At 37.0% G+C, this 27,753-nt stretch overlaps 1 protein-coding gene across 3 annotated transcripts; it reads right to left on the bottom strand.

Annotated features, from left to right (window-relative positions):
• Positions 1–126: 126 nt before the first annotated feature.
• LOC132609286 (uncharacterized) lies at positions 127–27,753 on the bottom strand. Of its 3 annotated transcripts, none has more exons than XM_060323178.1 (18): positions 27,579–27,753; positions 24,907–25,060; positions 20,813–21,052; positions 19,466–19,612; positions 16,938–17,016; positions 13,110–13,293; positions 11,576–11,641; positions 7,093–7,323; positions 6,053–6,259; positions 5,608–5,911; positions 4,811–4,970; positions 4,594–4,702; positions 3,805–3,940; positions 3,272–3,327; positions 2,894–3,193; positions 2,682–2,804; positions 1,734–2,423; positions 127–658 (listed from the first exon to the last, which is right to left on the bottom strand). In XM_060323178.1, exons 2-18 carry the CDS (start codon positions 25,034–25,036, stop codon positions 485–487), a joined length of 3,336 nt encoding a protein of 1,111 aa, XP_060179161.1. In that variant the 5' UTR covers positions 25,037–25,060; positions 27,579–27,753; the 3' UTR covers positions 127–484. The 3 variants fall into 3 exon arrangements, with proteins under 3 accessions (XP_060179161.1, XP_060179162.1, XP_060179163.1); XM_060323179.1 differs by lacking the exon at positions 27,579–27,753 and adding an exon at positions 26,830–26,980; XM_060323180.1 differs by lacking the exons at positions 24,907–25,060; positions 27,579–27,753 and having other exon boundaries at positions 19,466–19,595; positions 20,813–20,993.

Here is a 27,753-nt window from a genome sequence, read left to right as displayed (position 1 = left end):
GAACCCCGAATCTTTGATTTCATAGACCAGCAAATAAGGGTACTATGACCCACAAATTTTCATTAAATGTTAAAGCAAAGGCAAAATTAAAGACCAGTCCGTATGAAGGACAATCCGCACAAAGAATTGTTTTCAGAAAATATTTTCTTCTGCATACAATTATATTGAAGGTTTCACCTCCCATACCGCACTATCAATATAGAGACATTTTGCTGTAGTTTCTCAAGCACAATGCTCAACAATCTATAACTTACTTTAATACACTAAAAATTGAAGAAAAAGCAAAAGATGAAGTTTACATGAGCAAAGAAGAGTTTAACTTATTTAAATGAGAAAACTAAGCTCTTCGAGTAAAAAGGATCTGCACCCTAAAAGGGCTTTTCACTTAAGTCACTTGTTTTATTTTAATCAAAGTTTCAAATTTGAAGAACTCCATGTGCTTGAAGTGAACAATGTAGACGATAACTACAGAAGTTATCAATAATCACTCTTCCGAAAGTTGGGACTTGTAGATATCAGACCCAGTGGTTGCTGCAGTTTTTGGAAAAAACCTAATGGAGAAAGAGTATGGCACGGCAGGAACAAGGTATTCATCATGAACACAAGGGGACCAGCTATCGTCCCCGCCCAAACCCATGTGCTTATGGTCAAGATGCACCTGCAATACAGAAAATCAATGTCAAAATGCTATTACTACATAATTTCAAGATTCCATTTGTTGCAGCTCAAAATGTTTTTCATATAAAAAGGGGGAAAAAAAAAAGGATACTTCTTTGAATCCTTTTTCGATATTTGATTGGATATACAAGTAAATGGCATGTATACCGGTGGGTAACAAAGAACGAAAATAATATTTACAAGATGGAGAGAGAAAGTAGCATGGAGTGGATAATGAGAGCTGCAACGCAAATGTTAACAACCTTATAGGAGGATGTAATAGAAGTTGTTGACGTTAAATATTTCCTTCACGAAACACATTTAAGACAACCAAAAACAGAAAAGGAAACGTATTACCAAAATGGAGCCTTTGAAACAATATATCGATTGTAAAAGTAGCAGCAGCAGCACTGGAACAAGGGAGCTAACGTCCACCCCATCGCCCTCCCAGGCACCCTAAAGAAACACATACATTTTGCTATTCCTTTTTCCCATTATGATTACAATTATACTGTGCTATTAATGCACAACTTAACTCAGAATGGCATCCTTCACCAAAAGAGGCATACCACATGAACAGAACAAGTGTCATTCAATCAAGAACTAAATCAGAATAATGATGCAAAAAATTATTTTTTCCTTCTTGAAAAAATAAAACCTAGCTCACCCATGGCAGATGAGCTTATGCAATAATAGATACACAGTATTTTCTTTTTTTGAGAGGAAACTAGAGACCAAGTAGAATTAACTGAAGCTAAGCGTGGTAAGTCGGCCAGATTAAGATTTTCTCAGCCACGGTTTACTGTGCTTATCTAAATTAGTACTTTCCTGACCCTCGAATCCAATTGATCCACAACCAATTGATGGATATCGCAATTCATGTGTTGGAGACTAAAGAGAGAGATTCTCATTAAATGGTCCAAGAAGTTGGTTTTGTTGCTCGACTAGCACTAAAAGCCTCAAATTAAATCGTTTTAAGGGAGATGAAAAGCTAGCGAGTGATAGCCCGGAGAAAGTGTGCAAGTATGTGAAAGTTGAATTACAACAACGCGTGCATAACACAGGAAATGAAGTACCTCGATGTTTTCACTTTTCCTAAGATCCTCATCGTGTGTCGTTCTCTCGAGCTCAGCGGTGCTGTAATAGCTTGCATTCATTTGCATGGGTGGAGACCCTCCATACGTGGTAGCATAAAGTCCTACTCCATCTTTATTTTCAAATGTCACCCATCTAACATCTGCTCTACCTGAGCATTCCCCAGGAACAGTATATGGCACATGCATTTCGCCTACGGGTAGCTCATAAATGCTTAAATGAGCAGCAGATTTCCGGTCTGGATAACATTCAAATGGCCCCCTTCCATACCATTTAACCCGGTTTATAGTTGAATCCAATTGAAATTCAACCCCGACCCGTGGCAAAGGTGGAAGATCAGGACACGGCTTTATGTTGCACTCTAGCACAACATCTCCTGAGCCATATATCAAAAGTGTCATGTCAACCTTAAAGAGAACACTAGAAGTTTCCAAATCTGAGGGAGTTTTCTCCTCTGCTTTTGCCATGCCATGATAAGTAGCTGATATTTTCACTTCGTGATCATTCATACTTTCAACGGAGCAGCTTTCGTTCACAAAGACTAGCTTGTCAAGATTAGCAGCCTTCCACCTAGACAAGTAACTCAGTGGCCCTCCCCCTTTGTCATTATCTGTTGGTGCTCTCCAAATGCATGGATAGATGCCTTTATTCATTATTGAAACTCCATTAACCTGCAATCATTGAGTGGAACAGAAAGTGAAGTTTAGAAATAACTCATCTTTATCATATGCCACATCATAACTGTTAAGTTGTCCCACAATGGATGAGGGAATGCATTATTTCCATATATGATCACGTGCAAACCTTACCTCATGAGTTAGCCTTTGGGAGTTAGGCTGAGTGTCCATTTTCTTTACAATAACCAAAATTATATAGCTTCCATACGATATTGTTCCAACTCTCAATTTATTGAAACATAAAGTATTTACCTTCCAGCTCTCTATACCACCAGTTTGTTTGTTAAATTTCAGCTCCCACCAGTCCTTCTGGCCAACCTTTATTATGTCATCAAGAACTTCACAAAGTAAAGTGGCTTCGGTGCTTTTAATGATCTAAAGCAAAAACAATTCTTAAAATAGTCAGTGATGTCTGAAAAAGGACTACTAGACTTAAAAATAAATGTAAAGTAAGAGCGACATACATGAGGGACAACTTTCCGTCTGTTAGGCAACAGAACTTGCGAGGACGAAGTGACGTGACCAGAATCAGCCCACCGAGTAGAGTGCAAAAGCTTTGCTGTAATTGTTAAATAAATTTCTGCTGCACTAGATGAAGTCCACGCAGAAAACCATGGGCCAGATTCCCATTTTGTTTCATGGCTTCTCTGGGGTTCTATGACAGGTAGAGGGAGGATCCCAGACCCAAGTTCACACCCATCACCATGAAGTACCCAGTTAAACTCCAACGCTTGGGTAGTATCAAAGAAATGCATGTTTGCTATCTGAAAAGAAACGCCTAATTGTCATTTAAGAGATACTGATGTAAGTGAACAGAAAATTTAAGCGGTATACAAGAGTACCTTAATAATTCCTTCTTTAAATAAGACCTTGATTGGCTGGTAAAGAAACTTGACCTCTGACAACAAACATGTTATACAGTTAAGCATGTTCAAGTTTAGCAAGCACCAGTAATTTTGTAAAATTCAGGTTACATCGTCCAACGCAGATAACATGTTCAGGCATACATGCTCTGTGCATACTTCCCAATTGTCCCCCCTCCGTCCCCTGCCCCATAAATTTCCAGACACAACAGGAAAAACTTGCAATGCTAAAAATATCTTGGTGACATTTTTGCTAAACATTCTGGTCACCGAAGGCAAATTCAATCAAATGACAGATAAGATATGAGTGAAAATGAAAAGCTTCACCGCTAAAAGTACCCAAAAATTAAAATAATAAATTACTTATTCAGCATTGCTTAAGGTTCCATGCTTCCACACCCTACAGTTTTTGAAAAAAGGTTGGCTGACGTGACTTATTGTCTATTAGTCTTGCAAAGCTTTTTATAAGACAGGACAAAACAAATTGTTGAACAAGAGAACTGTCTACTCACCATGTAATGCAGGATGAGGACTTCGATCAGGCCATATGAGACCATTCAGGCAGAAGTTTAAATCATTAGGAGTGTCCCCAAAATCACCTCCATATGCCCAGTGCATTTTTCCATGTGAACCTTCCTTTAACAATCCCTATAAAAAGTGCCAAGTGATAGTGTTCAGTTAAAAAGGAAGCACAACTAAAATAACAGAAAGATATAACATCTCTATGACTACTACTTTCCGTGCGTGAGTTGAATCTTTTTTGTAATTGTGTAGGCTTCAGAATGTCAAGCAACAATTATGCGGTCAAATGGTTTTAGCTTGTTTCTCCATGTGACGATGTTGCAAATAGCAAGGACATGCCTTTCAAATCAAAAATCACAGTTGCAGCACCTAATGCTAGATCGAAAATCAGAAAGCTTGTGCCTTCTAAACAAAATTAAGTATTATACAAACCAATTCTGATTTTTGAACTATGCACGTCGACTAGAGAGACAGCCACCAAGTTCTCTTTCATCCAAATAGAGCAGGCCTTAGTCCTAGTATTTGAACTTAAATTCAACTATTTATCCTGATAGGAATCTATCCTGCATAGGGTCTGCATCTTTAAAATGTCTTAGGTCAATAAACATTCATTTGTTTTTAACTCAAGAGGCAGCCTGAAGTCATAAAAACAGAGTCATGATAATGTTTTCCGAAACCAACTCTGAAATACGTTTAAGGGAAAAAACTGCAAAGCAACTCTATTTTAGCGACTACATAATGTCTATAATGACAGGACCAATCCTAAATCATGAACAAACCTGATCAACCCAATCCCATATAAAGCCTCCTTGCAGACCAAATGTACTATCTATTGCTTCCCAGTATTTATGGAGATTCCCGTTGCTGTTCCCCATGGCATGTGAATATCTGAGCAGTTTTGCACCAAAATTTGCAACGTGAAGTCATCACTTATTATGAAAAATTAAGAGCAGTTAAATTGATCAAGAAAAAGAAGTGGATAATGGAAGATCATACTCGCATAATATCAAAGGCCGTTGTTCAGTTGGATCTTTTGCTATTTCAACTATTTTGGACACACGTGCGTACATGGGGCATACAATATCTGTTGAAGATGTCCTCGATCCACCACCTTCATAGTGCAACAGTCTTGACGCATCTTTTTCTCGTACCCAGCCTGGAAAGAGTCTAATTTGGTTGGTGAACGTGACAACTAAGGAGGGGGGGTTAGTTGCAAAGCTTGCATGGACAGATCTAAAAGCTAGCCTTTTCTGAACCTGACACATCACGAAGAAGTATGATGTACCTAATGTTTTTTGACCACCTAGAGAATCAAAAATATCACATGCAGGATAATAAAGTATATTATGCACTTAGCTTCTGATCCTTGATAACTTGGCTATCTATAGGGTATTTGCAAACACTTTAGTCATTCAGACACTGTTCTGATCTATAATCTATAACCAAATCTACCTAGGGGTTATGGATGCAACCAATACATAAAACATGCCTTAGCAATGTTAGGCAAGTATACTAAAAATTCCTTCATGGCTAGCTTTTTGGCCAAAGTATATTGAAGGCAGTCCCTTCAGGGCTAGCTTTGTGCTTAAACTACTGTTCCTCTACCAGTAAGAGACCTATAGCTCGAATGGGGAAACTGAAGAGTGAGTAGCATCTGTTTCTGAAGTTGTGGCCACATGTATATACCCATGAGGCAGTGTCCTTACATCCCTTAGAAAGCTCAGCACTTCACTTAAGAATAAAGAGTAAACAAAACAGAAAATGGAAAGTGAAAACAACGAAAAAGTATATACCAGAGAGTGCTGCATGATTCGGTCCATAGCATGCCTCATTCCCTATGGACCATATCATAATACAGGCATGATTTTTGTCGCGTTCAACCATGCCAACCACACGATCCAGCATGGAAGCAGCCCAACAAGATTCCTGGGCAGGATGCTTGTAATTTGGATAATCAAAAAAACCATGTGTCTCGATATTGGCCTCATCGATCATGTACATGCCAAACAGATCACACAACTCATACCAGCGTTGATGCTGAGGATAATGGCTGTTCCTGACAGCATTAATATTGTTTTGTTTCATCAAAACCAAATCCTACAAGAAGTAACAGGATATATGATTTGTCTTCAACGGAAAATATGAAGATTTTGCAATAAGCATGCCTGCAATTTTACAGTGAGAGAAATACATCAAATGTTTAAACAAAAAAAAAGAAAAAAGATTTAACAAACAAACCTTGACCATGCAGGACTCCAAGTTTGTCTTTCCAAGACGTGGATGGTGCTCATGCCTGTTCACCCCTCTAATTACTACTGGACGCCCATTCACTAGCAGCTGTTTTGGGGCTTTTGATATTTTTCTCATACCAACTTGGCATGATTCACAGTCAACCAAGTTTCCTGATGCATCTTTAAGGGTGATAACAAGAGTGTAGAGATTTGGCTGTTAACAGAAGGAGAGATGACTAAGGAATTTCTTCAAAGTTGCAGTGAGAGCATTAAAGTAAATTACATCTATCGGAGGTCAGAGAAGACCATTGGAAATTCAGTCCTGCTAAAATGAAAGACTGAGCTCAATCGATAAAAAGAAATTATAAAGCAACTATAGGGCAAATCTTGTCCTGCCTAAGCAACACTACAAAGCTGACTTCCTAATACAATATTAATCTTTCAAATGAGAGTTTGATACAATCACGGAGATGGCGATGCACTCAGTATCACGGTGTACATCCATTTGCTAAGGGGACCTAAGAAAGTCAGGATGAAGTTTATACACAGGGAAAAAAGTCTTCCATCTTTTCCTAGTTATAACTGGAAATAAAGTCATGCAAATCTTAGCTAAAGATTTGGAATTCCATATAAGGCAGGGTGATTAAAGATGTAGAAGTCGAGTGTCATGATAAAGCATACAATATTTCCCAACTTAATACAGCAGAAAGATCCCTTGCACTCTAAGCTTCCCTGCAAGGGAGTGCAGGAGAAATAGCAGACAACCAGATTATAAAGAATGATTAATATTGTACCAGTGCTACTAAAATGTAATGGAACATAGCATTAGTGCTAAACCCGAACCCTACATCAAACAAGTTTTAAGTGTGGCATCTAATGAGATGCAATAATTGAGTTTAGGGGGAAAAAATAGAAGCAAAAAATATGCCCTTTAGGAAATAATAGAACAAGGATAGCAGCATTGTAAAACATTATCATGGTTTAGATTTCCGAAAATTTTTTGACAATAAGAAAATTTCTCTGTTAAAGTTAAGAAAAATCACTTACTTGCTCTGCAGACCATAGTTTAGGTGCTTGCACCTTTCCCACAAGCATGTAGCCTTTAAATCCAAGACAAGGATCAGAAGACAGAACTAACTCCAGATGAGCAATGTTAGCAGAAAGCAAATCAATATGCTCAGAGCGGCTAAGCCAATCTCCACTGTCATAGAGTGAAGCTTCAATAGTGAAGTCAGCAATGTCATTATTGTCAAATGAACTATCAATTTTCACTTCCACCTGCATTATGGACAGAATAAGGTAAAAGCAGCAAAATTATGTCATCAGCATTTAATAATCCCTCCTTCCCATAAAATTAACATGCTAAAATTTTTTAGTCGTCCCGATCGACCGATTGTGTGAAGTGACCAAAGTTTCTCCCTGTAATGATCAAACAAGTATAAACTGCTGTGACTTGTTATTTATTTGAATCAGAAAAGCCATCCTTCCAGCTATTTTACTTTTCAGATTCATAACCTTTCTTCCTAAACTTCTCCACCCAGGTCAATATAACAATCTACTCAAACATTTTTTTACTTCATCAAAAGTTAAAAAAAAAAAAAAAAACAAAACAATCTGTTCAAATATTTCTTTTCCTACAGGATTATAGTCCGTGCCAGTCAAAGTAGCTCTAAATAATAGGATGAAGGGAAATGGGAAATTAAAACAAATGATGGGTTGCAACTCTAATTAGAAATTCAAATTCATGAATAAACAGAGAGATTTATATGCTTGTGAACAACCAAAGAAATGGACAGTGGGCCTAGCTCAACCCTAAAACCTAATTAGCTCATGAGGTGAGGATCGTCCAAGACTATATAAGGAGATCATCAAAGTTCCAAATCCCACCCGATGTGGAAACTCAACCCTTCCCCCCGAGACGCCAAGAACTGGACATCTGGAGAGTGGTAATATAAACATCAGATAAACCATGAGATTTTTTTTTTTTTTGAGAAACCCAACATCAGATAAACCATGAGAATTGGGATGAATCGGACTCTGATATCATGAAAGAGATGGACATTGCGCCCAACTCAATCAAAAAGCTAACTCATGAGGTGAGGATTGTCCAAAACCATATAAGATGACCAAAGCTCCATATAATTGAAATGTGTGGTCAGCTAATCTAAAACTAAAGCTAGTAGAGAGAACACACTTTTTATTACTTCATTATATTATGTCTCAACGTGTTCCCTCACGTGCGGGCCTGATTATTTTCCATGAGCTGAACACATGAAATTTCTTTTTGATAATGGGTGCGGTGATACTCGAACCCTGTCTCCTCTAATACCATGTGAGAAACAGAGCAGGTGGAGCTAACACAACTTGATTGTTTCCTAAAGGCGTAATACATAAACAAGCACTCAAACTTGGCCGCAGCTGGCAAGTGTGCACTCCAACTTTGCGAGTGCATATATAGACCCCTCAACTTGTCCCCACCGTGTCTCATGGACACCCGATGCTGACGTGGCACATAAATTTTAGAGGTGTCTAAATGATCATTTTGTAAGTTGGAATGTTCAACCAACACGGTGGAGAGGAGTTAAGGTGTCTAGATGTGCATTCTCAAAATTGAAGTGTTTCGTTGCCTGAGGCCAAATTTGGTGCCGGTTTATGTATTATGCCTTTCTTAAAGCTATTGATGTTTAAATAATTGAGTTTACATGTCCTAGAAAGGAAAGGAAATCAATACATAATGACAACATATAATTACAAAGAGCAAATCAAGCTATCTACTATATTTACACTTATTCTGGAATATTTACGGGATTCTAACACCCCCTTCAAGATGGTGCATACAAATTATATATACCAAGTTTGCTACATATATAACATATTCTGGGACCGGCGAGAAACTTGATGAATATATACAAGCTGATCATTTGACCGCAACAAACTTTGTGAGGACGTCTCCTGAGAATATCTTTTATTGGACGAAATAACAATCAATTTCTACACATTTGGTCCTCTAGTGAAACACTGATTGGAGCAATATGAGTGCAACTTCATTATCACATACAAGTTCCATTTTACCAATCTCTCCAGATTTCAATTCTTTCAGTAGTTGCTTGATCCATATGAGTACACTTGTAGGCACTGCCATAACCCGAAATTCTGCTCTTGCACTCGACCGCACAACTACATTTTGATTCTTACTTTTCCAAGCGACTGAATCTCCAACTAGAACACTATCGAGAGGTAGATCGTCCTTTAGAGGGTGACCACGCCCAATATGCCTTTGTATAACCAATAATTTGCTCATGTCCTCGGTCTTTCAAAGTATCCTTTTACTGGAGCAAATTTTATGTATTGAAGGATACAAACAACTGCATTTCATTGGCCGTCATAATGAAAATCCAAGAACTGACTTACAATTCTAACCGGGAATGCAATGTCAAGTCGAGTCACAGTGAGGTAATTTAATTGCGCACCAACCTCCTATATCTTCCATGATCACTAAGGGGCTCCCTCTGACCTGATGGAAGCTTAGCATTGGGTTCCATCGGAGTATCAATAGGCCTACAGTCTGCCATCCACAATATCAAGAGCATACTTCCTCTGAGAAGTAGCAATTTCTAATTTGGATTGAGCAACCTCAATCGAATAAGATCCTTAGTCTGAAAGTGGTAAAAGATGTGATGTTTGAATTTGATAATTCCTTCTTCATCATTATTAGTGATAACTACATCAACAACATAAACCACTGAATACATGCATAAATCTGAAGCTGAGTGACCATAAAACACATAATGATCTGCTTCACTGCAAATTATGTTAAGTTACTGAACAACAATTGTGCTGAATTTATCGAGCCATGCTTGAAGAGATAGCTTCAGGCCAGAAAGTGATTGTCGTAGTCTGTACACTATGTTACTAGACTCCTACTGAGCAACAAAACTCGGTGATTGCTCTAAACATACCTCTTCTTCGAGTTCCCCATGAAAAAAGACATTTTAATATCCAACTGATAAAGAGTCCAACGACAAACAACATAAAAAGAAAGAGAATGAAGCAATCTTAGCCATGGGAGAAAAGGTATCACCATAAAAAATATGCATATATCCCTTGGCAACTAATCGCACCTTTTAGCTGAACAACCAGTCCATCAAGGCCAACCTTCAGCGTATAGACCCCATGACAACTAACGATAGGCTTACCTGAAGGTAAAGGAACAAGTTTCCAGGTACCACTAGAGTGTAAAGTAATGGACATTGGACCTAACTAAACCCCAAAAGCTAGCTCATGGAGGTGAAGATTGTCAAAGTGAATATAAGAAGACCAAAGTTCCACATCCCATCTAATATGGGAACTCAACAAGTAGAAAATATAAAGAACTTCTAGCGCTTTATATTTAATTTTTACTTTTATTTTGTATTATATTGTACTGTGATAAGCTTAAATGGAGCTATATGGATAGTGAGGATTCATATAGCTGACACCAACTTGCTTGAGATCATAACGTAGTTGTTGTTGACTATAGAGATCCAATTTCTAAATATGTCTTCAGATATCTGTTGACTAGCAGGATACCAACATAAGCAAGAGAATTTAGTTACTTATTTTGTTAGCAACCAACTGAATAGGAAAAAAAACAAAGCCAACCAAAAAGGGCTAACCTTTGCTTACCTCTGCCGCACAAAAAACAAAAGAAAATAAAATTAGCACAAAAAGAAATGAACGTAAATGGAAAGAGGGTAAGATAACAAAAGAGAAGCACAACACCTTAATCCTCATACTTTGTATAGTTCAAACAATATGAGGGAAAAAATTGGTTGTCTGCTGTCTGACACAACATGGACATAAAGACATGGCAAAAATTATCTTTATAATCACTTCCTATATGGATTAACTGACATTCTTCTTCTAAGTCAAAAAAACAAAGTCTTAATATCCACACACACACACAAAAAAAAAAAAAAAAAAAAAAAAAAAGATCAACCAGGAAATGAGAGACCAACCAAAGTTAGTGAAACATTGAGGAGATTCTTAACCCGAGGTGCAAATAAAGATTGACAAGATATATTGGCAGACAAAAACAACACTAAAAGAAACATTGATCTAGTGGTAAAACCGCAGCTTGTGATATGTGGATTCAGCGCATGTCGAAGATTCGAATGCTATCCCAGACAAAAGCCTAGTATTTAAGTGGAGAAGGGTAGGGGAACAGGCCCATGATCCACTTTGTTTTGAACTGCGCACCACTTATCCTCGGGGATATCTAGGTCTTCAAAAGAACACGGTAAAATCCAAAGGTTCTATTATCAGGCTTAACATTTATTAGCAAAAGTCCAGAACTCAAGCCATTCTCTCACCCGGCCACCTGCTCTCTGCCTTCTCCACATCTAATAGGGTGACGATGGCTTGTATATTCCAGCAAATTTTTCCATATTTTGGTGGTAGAAGAACTGTACACATTTGTATGATACACTGCACAAGTAGGATAGCAAAAAAGAAAAAGGATATAAGAAAGCCATTCGGGCTTGATGATTACCTCTACGTCTGCATAAGAAAAATCCTCGGCCATGTTTGTTCTAAAGAAATAGTCAGCAATAAATGTCTGCATCAGAAAAGTTGGGTAATAAGTCAGCAATGACCTAGCCAAAACAGAGAAATACTAATAGTAAAAGACAGAGAACAGTAAGAGCCACAAGTCAGTCATAATGATATAAAGAATGGTAAAAAGGAGATGAGTTGTTCTCAACCAAAACACTGCATAAAGCCTTAACAAACCAGACTTCCCAAGAATCCTACAGACTTGCCAAGAGTGTAATGAAAAAGTGGGAAAACTTCCATATGTCAGACAGATAAATATGGTTTAAAAGACTGTGACTGGTACACCCTGCATGCATCCTACCCTCCCCGGGCCCCACTTGTTGGATTACACTGGGTATGTTGTTGTTGACTGGTTCTCAAGCTAAAATTACTACAATAAACCCTAGAACATAGAGTGGAATAAAAAGAACTGCATCATAGCAATAGATAGAGATAGCAAAACCTTCCGACACTTGATTCTAGGGGGAAAAGTCAATCTTCACACTTCTCGTATTACACCTTAAAAAATGCAACATGCTATAGCCAAGAAAGCATCTCATTACTAGAATCCTACTCCCCTTATCCCAAATTCAATATCGATCTTTATCTGGACGGTTTCCTGATAAAGTCCATTTTCTCTAAAGGAAAAGTCTCTACACCTTTTATAACTTCAAAAAACTATTGGGGAATCAACTCTTACTATAATGTAAATTTCCCATAACTTTTGCTTTCTTTAAAAACCAAAAAGTAGCAGTCATCGCATATCCACCTATTTAATTGTGCCACAGTAAAACAGGAAACTGATTCACGAAAGGATCTCCATTCTTGCTACAACCAAAGTCACAGCTAAAAGTCATCAAGTAAAGACTAGAGACAAAAAGGAATATTTTCTACTAAGCCGAATAATATGCAACAAATTTCTTGTCGTCTCCTGTAAGTCCTCTAGCACATAATTCACCATTTGCTGATAGGGGATCTATATGGACTACTGCCTTTAAAAAGTTACTGATGTTAGTGTATCATGGATCAAATACCAATTAAATGCATTTATTTGCATCAAGAGAAGCTTTCTCTTCAGAACCAGGTCTTATAGTGTGTTGGACAAAATTTAATAGGAAACGAGAATTAGGTACAACCCAGTTCACCCCCTCTTGAGTCGTTAATTAGGTACGACCCAATTCACCCCCCTCTTGAGTTGTTAAGATGCACCCAAACTAACACTGGTGAACAGAGAGAAGGTGATCATACAGAAGGCAAGTAAGATAAGAAGGATAGAGTAGCTGGAGGCAAGGGATGGGAGGTAAATCTTTAGCCAAAGGGTGTAAAGTAGTTTTTGTTGTATTTCTATCGTTAATATTGAGAGAAAAATAAGACAGGCATGAAAAAATACCTTGCTAGTAAGTTAATTTTCTTTTCATCACCAGTTTCCAGATTTCAAAAATAGTTCCAGAGAAAAAGGAAATACGGAACTCATATAAAAGAAAAGTTCACACCTTAGGCTTTGCAAGAAGATGCACATCGCGGTGTATCCCCGACAACCACCAATGATCCTGATCTTCAAGATAGGAACCATCACTCCATCTCATCACTTGAACAGCCAAACAATTTCCTTCCTTTGACCCACATGGATGGCAAAAACCTGTGATCTCAAATTCGGCAGGGAGTCTGCTATCCTGACTGAACCATTCAATAAAAATTAGATCAATCATCCATTACAAAGATCCATATAACTGAGACTTTCGTCTGTACTTTAGCTTCAAGCCTCTCAGTCCAGCATGTGAAAACATCATAACTGGTATACCATGTTTGAAATCAAATAAAAACAAGTAGAAAACACCATAAGCTGAGATATGAAAAAGTATTGAAAGCATAATGAAGAATCCCAGAAACGATGCATTTAATTGGATGTGTTAGGAGTCCAAATCCAAGAGAGTGAGCTATCAACAAGAATACAAATACAAGGTAAAGAACTTCTGAACTTATTTAAACACTTGCAGCAGCTTTTCTACATAATTGCAGAAACGCCATTTAACGAAATTGAGACAACAATGGGTGACAGCACTAACTAGAAATATGAAAGTGACAAGATAGTTCTTTATAGCTTTGCTCCCTCCACATGTTGGATTATCCTGTCTTACCCTTGCTAGAATCCTCAAAATCATTAGAATATATTCTACCAAACTCATTGCAAGGACTATTTATAGATGTAAGTCACTGACTTAGGTGTTTAATACACAACAATGAAAATAGAGGGGAAAAAACTAGAATTATCTTGAATAGATCGTAACAGAATACAAGAACTCTATCTAAAAGGAGTTTACGACACAAAAAACAATGAAAGTATAGACTACATGATATAAGGGAAGTTATTAAATTAAAAAAATAACATAAATGGAGGGATTTCCTACTCCCTCTGTCCCAATTTATGTGATACACTTTCCTTTTTATTCTGTCCCAAAAAGAATGATACATTTCTATGTTTAGAAATAATTTAACTTAAAACTTCCCCTTTTACCCTTAATGAAATGAATTTCAGCCACACAAATATCAATATCTTGTTTTAGACATAAGTTTCAAAAGTCTTCCTTTCTTTCTTAAATTCCGTGCCTAGTCAAACTATATCACATAAATTGGGACGGAGGGAGTAATTATTTTAAGAAGAATGTTATCTACTATAGAGCTAAACGCATTGATTCGAACATTCTACATATAACATTGACTCGTCTAGAACATTCTAACATATAACTGTACTTGAGCTTGCAAATTGATACTGAAAGTCAAGTATGCCGGAAAATGTTTTGTTGAAGATTCATCCACAACAGGTATAATGACGTGAATCTTTAACATAGTTTAAATTGGCGGCTAAAAAGTAACCAAGAAAGTTGCCCACATGACAGGAAATTCAATATTAAGAGAAAAAACTTAATACCCAAACTTCACTACCACATTGGAGCAATGCCATAAATTGAATACATCAGTGAGACTTTTTTTTTTTTTTTTAAAGAATGGTAACGTTAAGTACATCAGAGAGACTTAATACCCAAATGCTGATAAGTGGAAATTCGATTCAGAAGAGAGACTCGATACCTAAACCTTATTTTATTAAGAAGAACAAAAGAACTCAGAAGAGAGACTCGATACCTAAACTTGCCTCTCCTTAAGGCGCGGCGCGCGGCGAGGCGCTCGCCAATAAATACCAAAAAATTAAAATATTTAATTGCATATGTAAATAATCAAAATCTCACTAGCAATAACATATTAGCAAATATTTCAATTCAAAAATTAAAAGTAGATAGTAGATACTAAAAGTCTAGAACTTGAATGAGTCAATGACTCAATAATTCATAAGTGACAAGACAAGCAACACTAAAATTAAAGCAATAGTGCAATACTAAAAGTCCATTGAATTTGAACCTACTGTTTATAACTGTATAACAAAATTTAAACAATTATTGAACAGACAAAATAGGAGCAAAACAACCACTGCCTCACTGGTCCAAACAGAGAAAAAAGAAAACAGAGGAGAAAAAAACAGAGCAAACAACAGAGGAGAAAAAAAACAGAGGGTAAAAAAACAGAGGAGAAAAAACAGAAAAAGAAGAAGAGAATAGAAGAAGGAAAAAAAAAAAAACAGAGGTGGCCGGAAATAGGGCAGTTGTCGCCGGAAAAAAGAAGAAGAACAGAAGAAGAAGCAGAAGTCGAAAATAAGAAAGAAGAAGAACTGAAGAAAAAGAAGAAGGAGAAAGAGACGTACCTGAAACCTTGAAGGAGAAGAGAGGAGGAGGCAAACAAAAAACCCTAGCTGCTATTTTTATTTAAGTCCTCCACTTCTTTTAATTGTTTTTTTTTTTAAAAAAGGTCTGCTCGCCTCGCCATAACTGGGCGCCTCGCCATGGCGCCATTAGCGCCTTTCTCGCCTTTTGAAGGCCTGCTCGCTATGGCCATAAAAGGCGATGGAGCCTCACCTCGCCACGCCTCTCGCCAAAGGCGAGAAGGCGCTCGCCTTTAACAACACTGCTCCAACCAAGCAAGTTCTAAAAGAACTTTTCTCTTCTGTGCGTAAATATGACACACACAGAAAACAGGTTCTTTTTCCAATCTTCTATGACTTCCGTCCAAGTCTAGCACTAGACATGTTAAAGCATCGTAGTATAATGTATATGGCTTGAGTTTGTGAGACACTAAAGGGGAAAAATCATACTTTTTATCCATTTTCACTAAGTTTTGAGTCTACCCGTTTTACAGCGGGCAGATACTGGTGATGCCCAGATGGGCCAATCCATATAGGAGCCTACCCGCAAACAGTAAGTACCTCATTGGAGAGTCGAGAGAATCCAATGCACATGCTCGCACTTGTAGTACACTCATCGAAATTCTCTTCTCGATGTGTGATGGACTGTAGGTGGCCAATAGGCGTTGGGGTTGGTTGGGCTTAAGTTGCAGTCTTGCATGCACCAATGCTCCGAGGTTGTTGTGATGCCGAAACTCTGATGTTGTTAGATAGTTCGGTTGAGTTCAAATTCTCTCCTTCAAAGATCTATGTTTAGAACTCGCTACATTCACCACAAACATGCAGCAATAAGCATAGAAGCGCCCCCCCCCCCCCCCCCCCGAATTTTCTCCTTCAAAGATCTATGTTTAGAACTCGCTACATTCACCACAAACATGCAGCAATAAGCATAGAAGCGCTCCCCCCCCCCCCCCCCCCCCCCCAAAAAAAAAAAAATTTGAAGGATAAATACTCACGACATTAAGACAATTTATATTTATTATCTTCAAGACATTTGTCGTTTTTAATCCCTTCATAAGTCGCTCCAGAGAAAAGGCTAAAAAGATTAGCTTATGACCTCTAAGATCATATTATTTTGAAAACAACTACTACTACGCCTCAACCCCTAACAAGTAAGGATTGGCTATATGAATCCTCTTCGACTGTGTTTCTCCATTTGAACTCAACCGTGTCATTACGATGCCACATAAAAATAAGTTTGGAAGAAATAACCATTGTCACGAGATCAAGGACCTGGCTGGAATAGGCGCAAAATCTCGTGCTCAGGAATGTGTGGTATTGGTTCTCTCGTAGGATTCCTCCATAATGAAGGAAAATGATAAACTAATGCATGATTTTGATAACGGAAATTACAAGCCAAAAAAGGCAAGCAAATAGATACATGACTCACCTCAACGTAGTAATACCCATGATAATAATGTTCAAAAACAAGACCACTACGAAAATAACAGAACATAAAATAGGGATCTTAATAAAGTATTCAATTGGAAAAGAGAAAAAGAGCATGGAGATATCAAAACGGAACACAAACCTATATCCAACAGGAACTCCATTCACCCAAGCGTAGAAAGCTGAATCAACCGCTTCAAAATGTAAAAATAGCCTGCGACCTGTCAAAAAGTAGTTGAAGATCACATAACATTATTGACAGCCAAATGAAGATAATGAAAATGCAATACATTTTACATTAAAAAGGATAATGAAAATGCAAATGTACACATAAGTTTGTCGTAGCGAATGTAATAAGGACAAAGTATAATGACCAGACCAAGGACTAGTCAATAATAAGTACCATAAAAAAGGGACCAGATAGTTTTAGTCTTCAATTATCCCACCTTGGACAACTTTAACCCTTGGGGGCTTAGGTTTATTGATGAAAAGGGACATTCGATTGGAAAATAACCCAATCCCATGTCTGGAAAGTAGGCATGTGATTAAAGAGAGAATGTTCATTCTCAGTTTGGCTTATTCTTGTCTTGTTATTCTTTCGCCATGGAGCAAGAAAATATCATGGTGAGGTTAGCATTGCCAATTCAGCGTTATAGTACAACAACATACTCCCTCCATTTCAATTTATGTGAACCCATTTGACTGGGCACGACATTTAAGAAAGAGTGAAGACTTTTGAAACTTGTGGTTCAAAATAAGTCTTGAATATTTGTGTGGCTGTAAATCATTTCATAAAGTGAATTTGTTTCCAAATTAGGAAAGGGGTCATTCATTTTGGCACGGACAAAAAAGGAAACAGGTTCACATAAATTGAAATAGAGGGAGTACAAAATTCAGTGTATAGTGTTACCTTCAAACTTGAGAGTTGCTGAATTTTGCAGTACATTGAGGGTCTTTCAAGGATTCTCAACTCAAACAACAAAGACAAAATCAATTGAAAAGGGGACAGTAAAAGATGCTTCAATATTAGATCATGCTGCAAGTTTCTATCAGTAGAAAATCAAACTAATTTATGGTTTTGTAGAGAATTATCGAAGACAAAGGTTCCTTATAAGGTAGATTGTTTTTCTTGGTTAGTGGCTAAGAAAGCATGTCTAACGATTCTCATTCCGAAAAGAAGGCTAGAAGTTGTCCAGTAGATGTTTCCTGTGTGAAGAGTTGATGTTCAGCTGGAAAAGCGGAGCTACGAAGAAGGCACAAGGCGTGGAATGTTACTCCTCATTTGGAAAGAGAGAAATAGAAGAGTTTTTGAGCTTTGCTCAATTGAGAAGTAGTCTCCGATCCCTTATTTTCTTTTGGTGCACCCTGTAGTTCCTGTTTATATAGAGGATTGGGTGTCTTTTGGAGAGAACCATATTTTGTAGGTTTCTCCTCTTTTAGTATACCTCTTGTATACGGCAATGTTGTCAAAGGCGCACTTAAGCCCTGAAGCGAGGCTCAAAACATGTTGAGCGCTTCGCCTCGCTTTATGTGCGCTTCAGTGTCATCATCAAGGCTAAGACATACTTTTCCTTCCAATGAGCCTCTCTTGAAGAGGTGACACTAGATAATTGATATTTCACTTTATCGTAATGTTTTTACAATTTCTTTGTCCATATATTTGTTATTCATGCTTATTATTATTACTCTTGGACTAAACATATATATATATTTGTTTTCTTGCACCATTGCGCCTTTTTTCATTAAAGCCCACACTTTATTTGCGCCTTTGCGCTTAAAGCCCCACCTGACCTTAGAGCTTTTTTGCGCTTTTTGCTTTTGATGACACTGGTATATGGCTATAATGGCCTTCTTATTATGAATGAAATGCTTTACTTGATCAAAAAAAGAAAGGTTCTTGTGTGAAAAAAAAAAAAAAAAAACTCAGGAAGCATCAGTCTTTTTTTTTTTTCGTATACAAGAGATATACTAAAAAAGGAGAAACCTACAAAATATGGTTCTCTCCAAACGACACTAATCCTCTATACAAACAGGAAGTATCAGTCATTTATTTATGCATATCTTGTCTCATTTCAGCTTTAGCAGCTTTTTTTTTTAACATCCTGGGATTCTGTTGGGTAATGCCTAAATCTACACCGGACTTACTCAAATGCTGGAATTGAAGATGCCTTAACCCCGGTATGCACAAAATATGGAATACCAACCCTGCTTGTATCTAGTGGATAATACGGAAAGAGAGAAATTTGAAGTGTTTTTAAATTTGACGACAAAGCCAACTCAGTTCAGAAGATAAAGTTTTAACTGTATAGTTTTGATTTCTTTCAGTGTAAACAGGAAATTGCAAATAATCAGAATCTATTTTAGAATTTATAGATTCCTCCAAGGATAGATACGGAGTTCTCTTCTTTTTTGGGTCATTCCTCTACATTGTATATATCATAACACTCTCTCAGAGTTGATTAATTCTTTAATAAAATCATACCTTTTAAAAAAAGAATGGGAGATAAATTTTGCCAAACAGCCTGATATTCAACCAACAAATTATGTCACTCCCTCAAATATATTATATACATGATATAAAATAGGTGAAGCTATAAGAAAGATGAGTATGGAACAGGAACCAATCAGTAAATTTAGGGTGACACAAACTGGAAAAACATAAAACCTCACCTTCCCATTCTTCAGGAAGGAAGAAAAAAGTTCTGTAGCAGCCAGTAGGATTATCATCTGGAACTTTAGGTGGATTGAAAGCAAATGGATATATAGTATTTGTGTAAATAGGCCGGTCGTATCCATGCATCTGCCAATTTGAAGGAACTGTATTGATTAGAAGAGCACAAAAGTCAGAAAGAGAAACTGATTAAAAAAGTAGAGAGAGAAAAATGACCTGCTAAAGACAGATAAGTCTACCAGTCGGTAGTTTCCAGCATAAACATGAATTTATATCATAAATGAGCAAGAAACCATTTAAATAAACATCTTGAGGAAAAAAAGGATAGCGTTATGAGGAGAAGTGGTTTTACAGCTTTATGTATTTGCAAATATTAGTTTCTGGATGCATATCCAAACATGGTGATAGCAGAAGGGTCTAAAATAAAAAACAAAACCTATGCATTGATAGATCGAAATAATGACTTTAGTTACAGCGAGGGGCTGAAAGAGAGAATTCTGATATTAGTTTACAGAAGGGGCACTTTAAGTTTCGAATATAATACAATCCTGTTTCCCCTCTGTGGAAATGTTAAAGATGTAGGTACTGATAAATTGGGTAAATAATAAATCCATAGATGCAAGAAGAAATAACAATGATCATAAGATGAGTCCAAACAAATTTAAAAGGGAAAAGGGTTAGATTACCCTTCTACTTTCAAATATTGTCTACATTTAACCTCCGATATACTTTTGGGACATATATACCCCTACATCAGAAAGTATTCAAATATATGCCTATTTTTAACAGTGCTCGATGTGACCCAGCTATCAACATGCCACAGTGGATGCCACATACGTATTACAATTTTCTTATTTTTTGAAAAAAATTGAAAATTCCCCTTTTAATTTTGTATAATCCTCAAAAGTTAGGAGGACTGCAGAACGAGAAACAGAGAAGGACAGTGCAAAACAGAAGCTAACAGGAAGCCACATAATCCGTAAAACAGTAAAAGTACATTTGCAACTCTACCATCATTTTCTTCAAGGAAATCCAACAGTAGATCAGAAACAACAGTGACTACTTGTTTTACTTGAAGCAAGGTGATGAAAACCTTGAACAGTTGACATTACGTTATCCAACAATTTACATCTCCAAAAGATAATATATCTACTATTGTGAAAGACATCCTAATATGGGAAGACATATAGAGGTCTGTCCACAATCAATAGAGGTACAACTAGTAATGGAGAAATAAGTGATCAGAAAATTCATGCATTCAAAAGAGTAAAGATCAGTGAAGGACTATGAGCTGAGCCAGGTACAATTATTTTTAAAAAGTGAGCAGACTCTATCATAATCCATACCTGGTATTTTCTCCCATGAAGAATCTTGAAATGAGCTATCATAAAAATTCATTGGAACGTTGCTAGGGCCAGGAGCCAGCCAGAATTTCCATAAGCCAGACAAAGATTTAACGAAAGGTAAACCGTTAACCCAGTAAGCAGCACAATCAAGAGCTCTAGAAACAGCATCATCATCCCAAACTGCTGATTTTGATAACAATAGATCCACTTTGTTGCGCTCATTCCAATATCTCAGAGATCCTAAATAGCACCAGAGTGTCAATAAAAGTTACGAAGTACAAGCATTAGAAACAACTAATTCAATGAGCACCCAAGGATGTGGCCCAGTAGTCAATGAAGTGGGTTGAGAACCATGAGATCTCAAGTTCAAAATTCAGCCGAGGCAAAAACAATAGGTGATTTCTTCCCATCTGTCCAAGCCTTGGTGGACAGAGTTATCTAGTACCTGGTGAGAATAGCAGGTACCCCGTAGAATTAGTTGAGGTGCGCGCAAGCTGCCCGAACAACACGGTTGTTTAAAAAAATATATATATATAATAATACTAATAATAATAATTCAATGAAGTAACTTTTAAAAATGACAATCAAGTCTATCAGTATACAGTCAAAAGGTGACACAAAATTTATGGTGTTTAAACTTCTTCAACTACCAAACTTCTGCGAGCCAACGTCAATATCAGGCTTTATCTAATTTCCTAGTAATAATCCCAGGATTGCATTAAGGTCCTGCTTGACATAAAAAGGAGAGGGAGTTGTAGGCACTATGACAGTGCACAATCAGCATGAAGAATACTATCAAGAACAGAATATTTCTACAAAGACAATGAAGATGGACAAACATAAGACTCAAAGTACAAGGACTCTGGAAGCACCAGAGACCCCGATATCTTAGGTAAGTATAGCATGTTGTGTGATCGTTCACTCTTATCAGTCAAGAGCAAAACCGATGCTTGACAAATGAAAAGGCTTTGGATGTGCGCAGCATCTAATTGATCTTCATAGCTTCTAGTGAAAGACTACTTATCTGTTACTCATGGATTATATGAGTATAAGCAGGTTGCAGCAAACAAACTCGCTATTCAACCTAACGACCTTTCAAGAGGATAAGAAATAACCATTTAAGCTATCAAGACAGCTTGAAGCCATTGAATGGAGACTAATACAGTTTCGGGCAATCAAAAGGGACCAAGGGTGAAAACTCACCCGTGTATTTACAAAGCTACCCTTATACTTAGTTATGCCAAGTGAGTCGATTGACACACTATGGCGCCCATGTTCTTGTTTCATGTATCAGATCTCAAGAATTACAAGGAAAAGAAACCAGCACTCACATTAGAATTTTAATGACTACCAAAAGTTCTGATTCATCAATATATGTGAAGAAACAAAAGGACAAGAAAATTTGAAGTCAAGCAACTTCAATTGATCGTTAGTGTAGGGGAAAACGTCCAAAAATGGCCCTATTGCATTCAATTGGTCTTATGAATACCCTCCGTTAACCTATTGGCTCATAAAAGCTCTCACAGTTACTTTCGTCCTCTATTTTCCCTGCCTCTGAAAATCTTCCACAGTGGCTGAGGCTTTTAATTAAAGGGAAAGGTACAAATTTACCCCTAAACTATGCAATATGGTATAGCTTTTCCCTCCATTAATAGTTGGTTAAATGAGCACCTTCCCTTGGCAAAAAGCTCAAATACACCATTATTTGCTAACGGCCAAAGCTTTTGGATTAATTAATTTTAATCTTAATGTTTATAATTGGAGCCCCACCGGAGAATTCTTGGCCGGACAGAGAACATCATCGGCAGCTACTACCTCCGTCTTAAAGGTAAAAACCGCCAGAAAGGTACTCTAGAAAAGTAATCCACGGGAAAAATATAAAAACCGCTTAAAGAAAGACTAGGATTATAATTCTCACCAATGCGAAGCCAAGAAGGTAGTGGTAGAGACCTAGTCTGAAAACAAATTGACAACCTTTCCCCCTACCCCACCCCACCAACCTCCCCCACAAACCAACTCAAAATCCCACCCTCCTATCACCCAATGGCATACACAAAACAGTATCCGCATTTTTTGGCAACTCGGCTATTATATAAGTTTGGGTATGGTATTTGGGGATTTTGGAAGAAGGGTAAGGAGTGGATGTGGTGATGGAGGTAGTGGCAGGATAGTGGGAAAAGAGAAGTGGAAGAGGAAGTGTGGAATCGTGGTAGAGAGAGAAGAGGATAGAGAAAGAGAAAGAAAAATTTAAATTAAAGTGTGGGATTGAAATGATGCTATGTGGCAACTCCAGTGTTAAACATCAAGATTAGACTAAATTAGTCTAAAAGCTTCGGTGATTAGCAAATAAGGGCGGATTTGAGCTCTTCTGCTAACGGCAGGGGCTCATTTGACCCCAACTAATAACAGGGGTAAAGCTAGAGCATTTTGCATAGTTCACCGGTAAATTTGCCTTTTCACCTTTAAAGTAAAAATCTCCCCAAGCCACTGTGGAAGACCGTCAGATGCAGGGGAAAATTTAGGACGGGAAGTAACTTTGAGGGAGTTTATGAGCCAATAGGTTAACATGGGGTTCTCATAAGACAAATTGAATACAATATGGTTCCATTAGTGTAATGTATTGATTTGAGCTCATTCAGTATCCAAATTATTCTCTTGATAATGTCTCAAAATAAATTTCAGCTTCTCTCAACACTAAACAAACCTGAAGAGAAGTTCCTTAAATCTACAAAAAAGGTATTTAGATAAATCCTATTTGGAAAGGGGACAGGTAAGGATGCTTCTTTGTAAAATCATGCTTCTATCAACAACAGAAACTAATGTATGGCTTTGGAAACAATTATGGAGGGAAAAAGGTTCCTTATAAGATAGCTTGTTTTACTTGGTTGGTGGTAAGGAAATATGTCTAACAGACGAGAACCTTCAGAAAAGAGGCAAGCAGCATATGTTTCTTGTTTGACAAAAACCCAGTCTATCTTTTTGATTCGTCGTGTTACACTTCAGATTTTGGCAGCTTTTTCGTTAACATCCTGGTGTACTGTTGGTAATGCCTAAAACTGTGCAAGACTACTCAGATGCTGTAATAGAACAGGCCTTAACCAGGGCATGCACCAAAATATGGAATGCCATCCCTGCTTGCATATGGTGAACAGTTTGGAAATGAGAGAAATTTGAAGCTTAAGAAGACAAGGCCAATTCAGTTGAGAAGATAAGATTTAACTGTATAGTTTTGCTTTATTTTTGGTGTAAACAGGAACTGTAAATGAAGGCCAATCTGTTTTAAAATTCATGGATTTCCTCCAAGGATAGGTAGGAAGTAGTGTTGTCAAAGGCGCGCTTAAGCCCTAAAGCGAGGCTCAAAACATGTTGAGCGCTTCGCCTCGCTTTATTTGCGCTTCAGTGTCATCAACAAGGCTCTACGACATACTTTACTTGACAATGAGCCTCTCTTGAAGAGGTGACGCTACATAATTGATATTTCACTTTATCGTAATGTTTTTACAATTTCTTTGTCCATATATTTGTTGTTCCTGCTTATTATTAATAGTCTTGGACTATATATATATATATATATATATATATATTTGTATTTTTTCACCATTGCGCCTTTTTTCATTAAAACCGACGCTTTATTTGCGCTTTGCGCTTAAAGCCCCAGCTGACCTTAGGGATTTTTTGCGCTTTTCGCTTTTAATAACACTGGTAGGGAGGTTTTTGCCTTTTGGGGGTCATTCCAGTTCACTACATATAGTACAGCACTATCTTAGTGCTGAATTGCTGATTAGTTTTTTTAATAAAATCTTGCGATTTCAAAAAAAAAAAAATAATAATAATAATAATAATACATCTCTCAGCTACTTCTCTATAATTAACATATAACTTCAGAACATTAAGGAATGTGAACTGCAGAAAAAAGGTACCAGAAAATAAGAATGAACAGTAGAACTAATTATTTGTCACAATAACATTGTAAGCTTCATCTACTCATATCTTTAAACCAAACTATTGATAGGCATAAGAGGAAAACTCTATCAAGAACGATCCCTTAGCATGGTCATTGTTAGTAGTATTGTATAGATGCAATTGAGCATTACCTTCAACTGATTCATGGCAATGGAGTGGGACATGAGAATCTCTTTTCCTCCACTTGAAAAAATAAGGATCTTCCCATGCCTTGTAACCATTATTTGATGGAAGAACCATTTGACTGATTAAAGAAGACATCACTTTTATTTAGAGTCACACCTCCTGCGAATATAGATTTATGTCTTTAGCCTCGAAATCATGAATAAAACAAATACGCAAGAATCTCAGGATTTAATATCAAGGCGCATCCAAGGGTGTGGCCTATTTTTCAATGAAAAGGGAGGAGAAACGAGAACCACGAGGTGTCAAGTTCAAATCCCAGCGAAGGCAAAAACATTTTCCTATCTGCCTAGGCCTTGGTGGGTAGAGTTACTTGATACCTGAGTTGGTAGAGTAGGTACCAGGTGGAATAGTCAAGCTGCGCCGTAAGCTCGGCCGGACAGCACCGTCATAAAAAATATCAAAGGCCAAATACAACATTCTGTCAGACCCAATTAAATGTCTTCTTCTCCTTTTAGGCCATCTTTTACACATGACCATTTTGGTGGTATGAAGGAAAACATTTTTCCAATTTTCTCATGTTTAGTTAGTCAAAATTTTTGGAAAACGTTTTCTCTAGAAAAATAAGTTCCTCAAAGATGACGAAAATAAGTTCCACAAGTGGCATTCCACACCAATTGTCTCCTCTCAACCTCCAACACACCCCATCCCCACCCACCCCACCCCCGCCACCCTCACACGTTACCCTCACCCCCCACCCCCATAATGTTTGCCTAGATTATATACTAATGCTTTTGGGACAACATTTTTTGCCTATGTACCAAACACAAGAAAATGAGTAGAAAAATCACTTACTTTCCGGGGAAACATTTTCCTTCATACCAAACACAGCCTCACTCCATTCTTTTTTTTTTTCCTAAAGAGATGGTAAAACAAGTGCTGCATATTATACTAGCAATATACCCATTCAAGGGAGTACATCCACCAGTACTCAATTCCCAATACCCAATAAACACATCTTCAAATGGGAAAAATATCATTACATTAATCTCCATATACACGTAGTATTAGACCAATACAGACACACCCACACAAAATATGGTTATTAAAACAACATCTTTTTCTTAAAGGATACAAACGACCTTACAAAAAGAATTTAATTGTGTAAACCGAAAACTGAACATTGTTGTCACAAGAATTGCAAAACCTTACGGAAACCCTAATATTCTTGCAGAATTTATAGCTGGACAGTTAAAGAATAGAGTTTCATTTCGAAAAGCAATGAAAAAGGCTATTGAATTAACAGAACAAGCAGATACAAAAGGAATTCAAATACAAATTGCGGGGCGTATCGACGGAAAAGAAATTGCACGTGTCGAATGGATCAGAGAAGGTAGGGTTCCCCTACAAACGATTCGAGCTAAAATTGATTATTGCTCTTATACAGTTCGAACTATCTATGGAGTCTTGGGCATCAAAATTTGGATATTTCTAGACGAGGAATAATTTTACTACTTGTCTTTCCCTTCTATCCAATGATCGAACAAAAAAAGACAAATTCATTCTTTTTCTAATCAATCAAGGGGAACATTTCTAATTCTTAATTCTATAAGGTTGAATAAAAATTCGATTGACCATTTGATATAATTGCTATGCTTAGTGTGTGACTCGTTGGTTTTTTTAGGGTTAGGATTAACAAAGACCAGCCCACATAGTATGAACTAAAAACTATAGAACTAATAACCAACCCATCACTTCGCATTATCTGGATCTAAAGAACCAGTCAAGATATGATATATAGGTCATATCTTTGTAGCAACTGAAATCTTTTGCATAACAAAAAAAAAATATATGATTCTAAGTTGTAAAGCAAAATAGACAAAAAGGATGTGGATAAATGGAAGGATGAGAGAAAGAGAGAAAAAGAATACCAATGATATGGGATATATACTTCTTGTATAAGTTGCAGCAGTGAACAGGAAAAATTGCTTGTGTCTCAATATACAGGAATGCCATGAAAGTTCTTAGGGGTGGTTTGGTAAGCGGAATAAGGTGGCATATCCAGGATTAAGTTTGGGATTAAATTTATACTGTGTTTGGTTGACTGTCAAACACAGTATTTAATATCAAACTTAATCCTGCATATCCCACCTTATTCCATCAAATTTGGGATTATTTTAGATAAATTAGTCCAAGAAGATAATTTAATTCGCGAACCAAACAACCCCTTATATCCGCCTTACCTCATCAAACTTGGGATTATAAATTAGTCCAAGGATTATAATTTCAAAATTAATCCCCAGATAATTTAGTCAGCGAACGAAACAACCCTTTATAGATCATTTAAATTGTTTATAGTCCTCATAAATTAAAAAGAATAAAAGAACAGTTTAAATGGAGAAAATGATTACAAAAAAATCTCTTTTCATTTAAAAAAAAAAGGGAGATTATGATCTATATATATATATATATATATATATATATATATATATATATATATATATATACTTCGTCTATAAGTTGCAGCACTGAATAAGGAAATTGCAACGTGATGAAAGTACTTATAGACCATCTAAATTGACCATAGTCCTCATAAATTAAAAAGAATCAAACAACAGTTTCAATGAATATACAGAATAAAATATTCGGATGAAGAGTGCTGAATATTTAAGATTCTTACCCAAAATTGAGATTAGCAAAAACTGAGAGGACTTTGTTGGATGGGGAAAGAAAAATGGAGAGATGGATCAGGCAGAGTGGGATGGAGTGTGGGAAAGTGGGATGAGAAATGTTCGACACTTACCGCTACCACTGAGAGCACGTTTAAATTACGGAAAAGGGTGAAATATACCCAC

This window comes from Lycium barbarum, chromosome 9 (genome assembly GCF_019175385.1).
Source record: "Lycium barbarum isolate Lr01 chromosome 9, ASM1917538v2, whole genome shotgun sequence".
Taxonomy (NCBI): Eukaryota; Viridiplantae; Streptophyta; class Magnoliopsida; order Solanales; family Solanaceae; genus Lycium; species Lycium barbarum.
This window is presented reverse-complemented; position numbering and strand designations above follow the sequence as displayed.

Coding starts and splice junctions, on each gene's coding strand:
- LOC132609286 (XM_060323178.1), bottom strand. CDS start 25,036: ATGTCTTCTTTAATCAGTCAAATGGTTCTTCCATCAAATAATGGTTAC. Junction 17,017..19,465: donor CCTTCCTGAAGAATGGGAAG/GTGAGGTTTTAT, acceptor ACTTTTTGACAG/GTCGCAGGCTATTTTTACAT. Junction 4,971..5,607: donor GAATCATGCAGCACTCTCTG/GTATATACTTTT, acceptor GACTCTTTCCAG/GCTGGGTACGAGAAAAAGAT.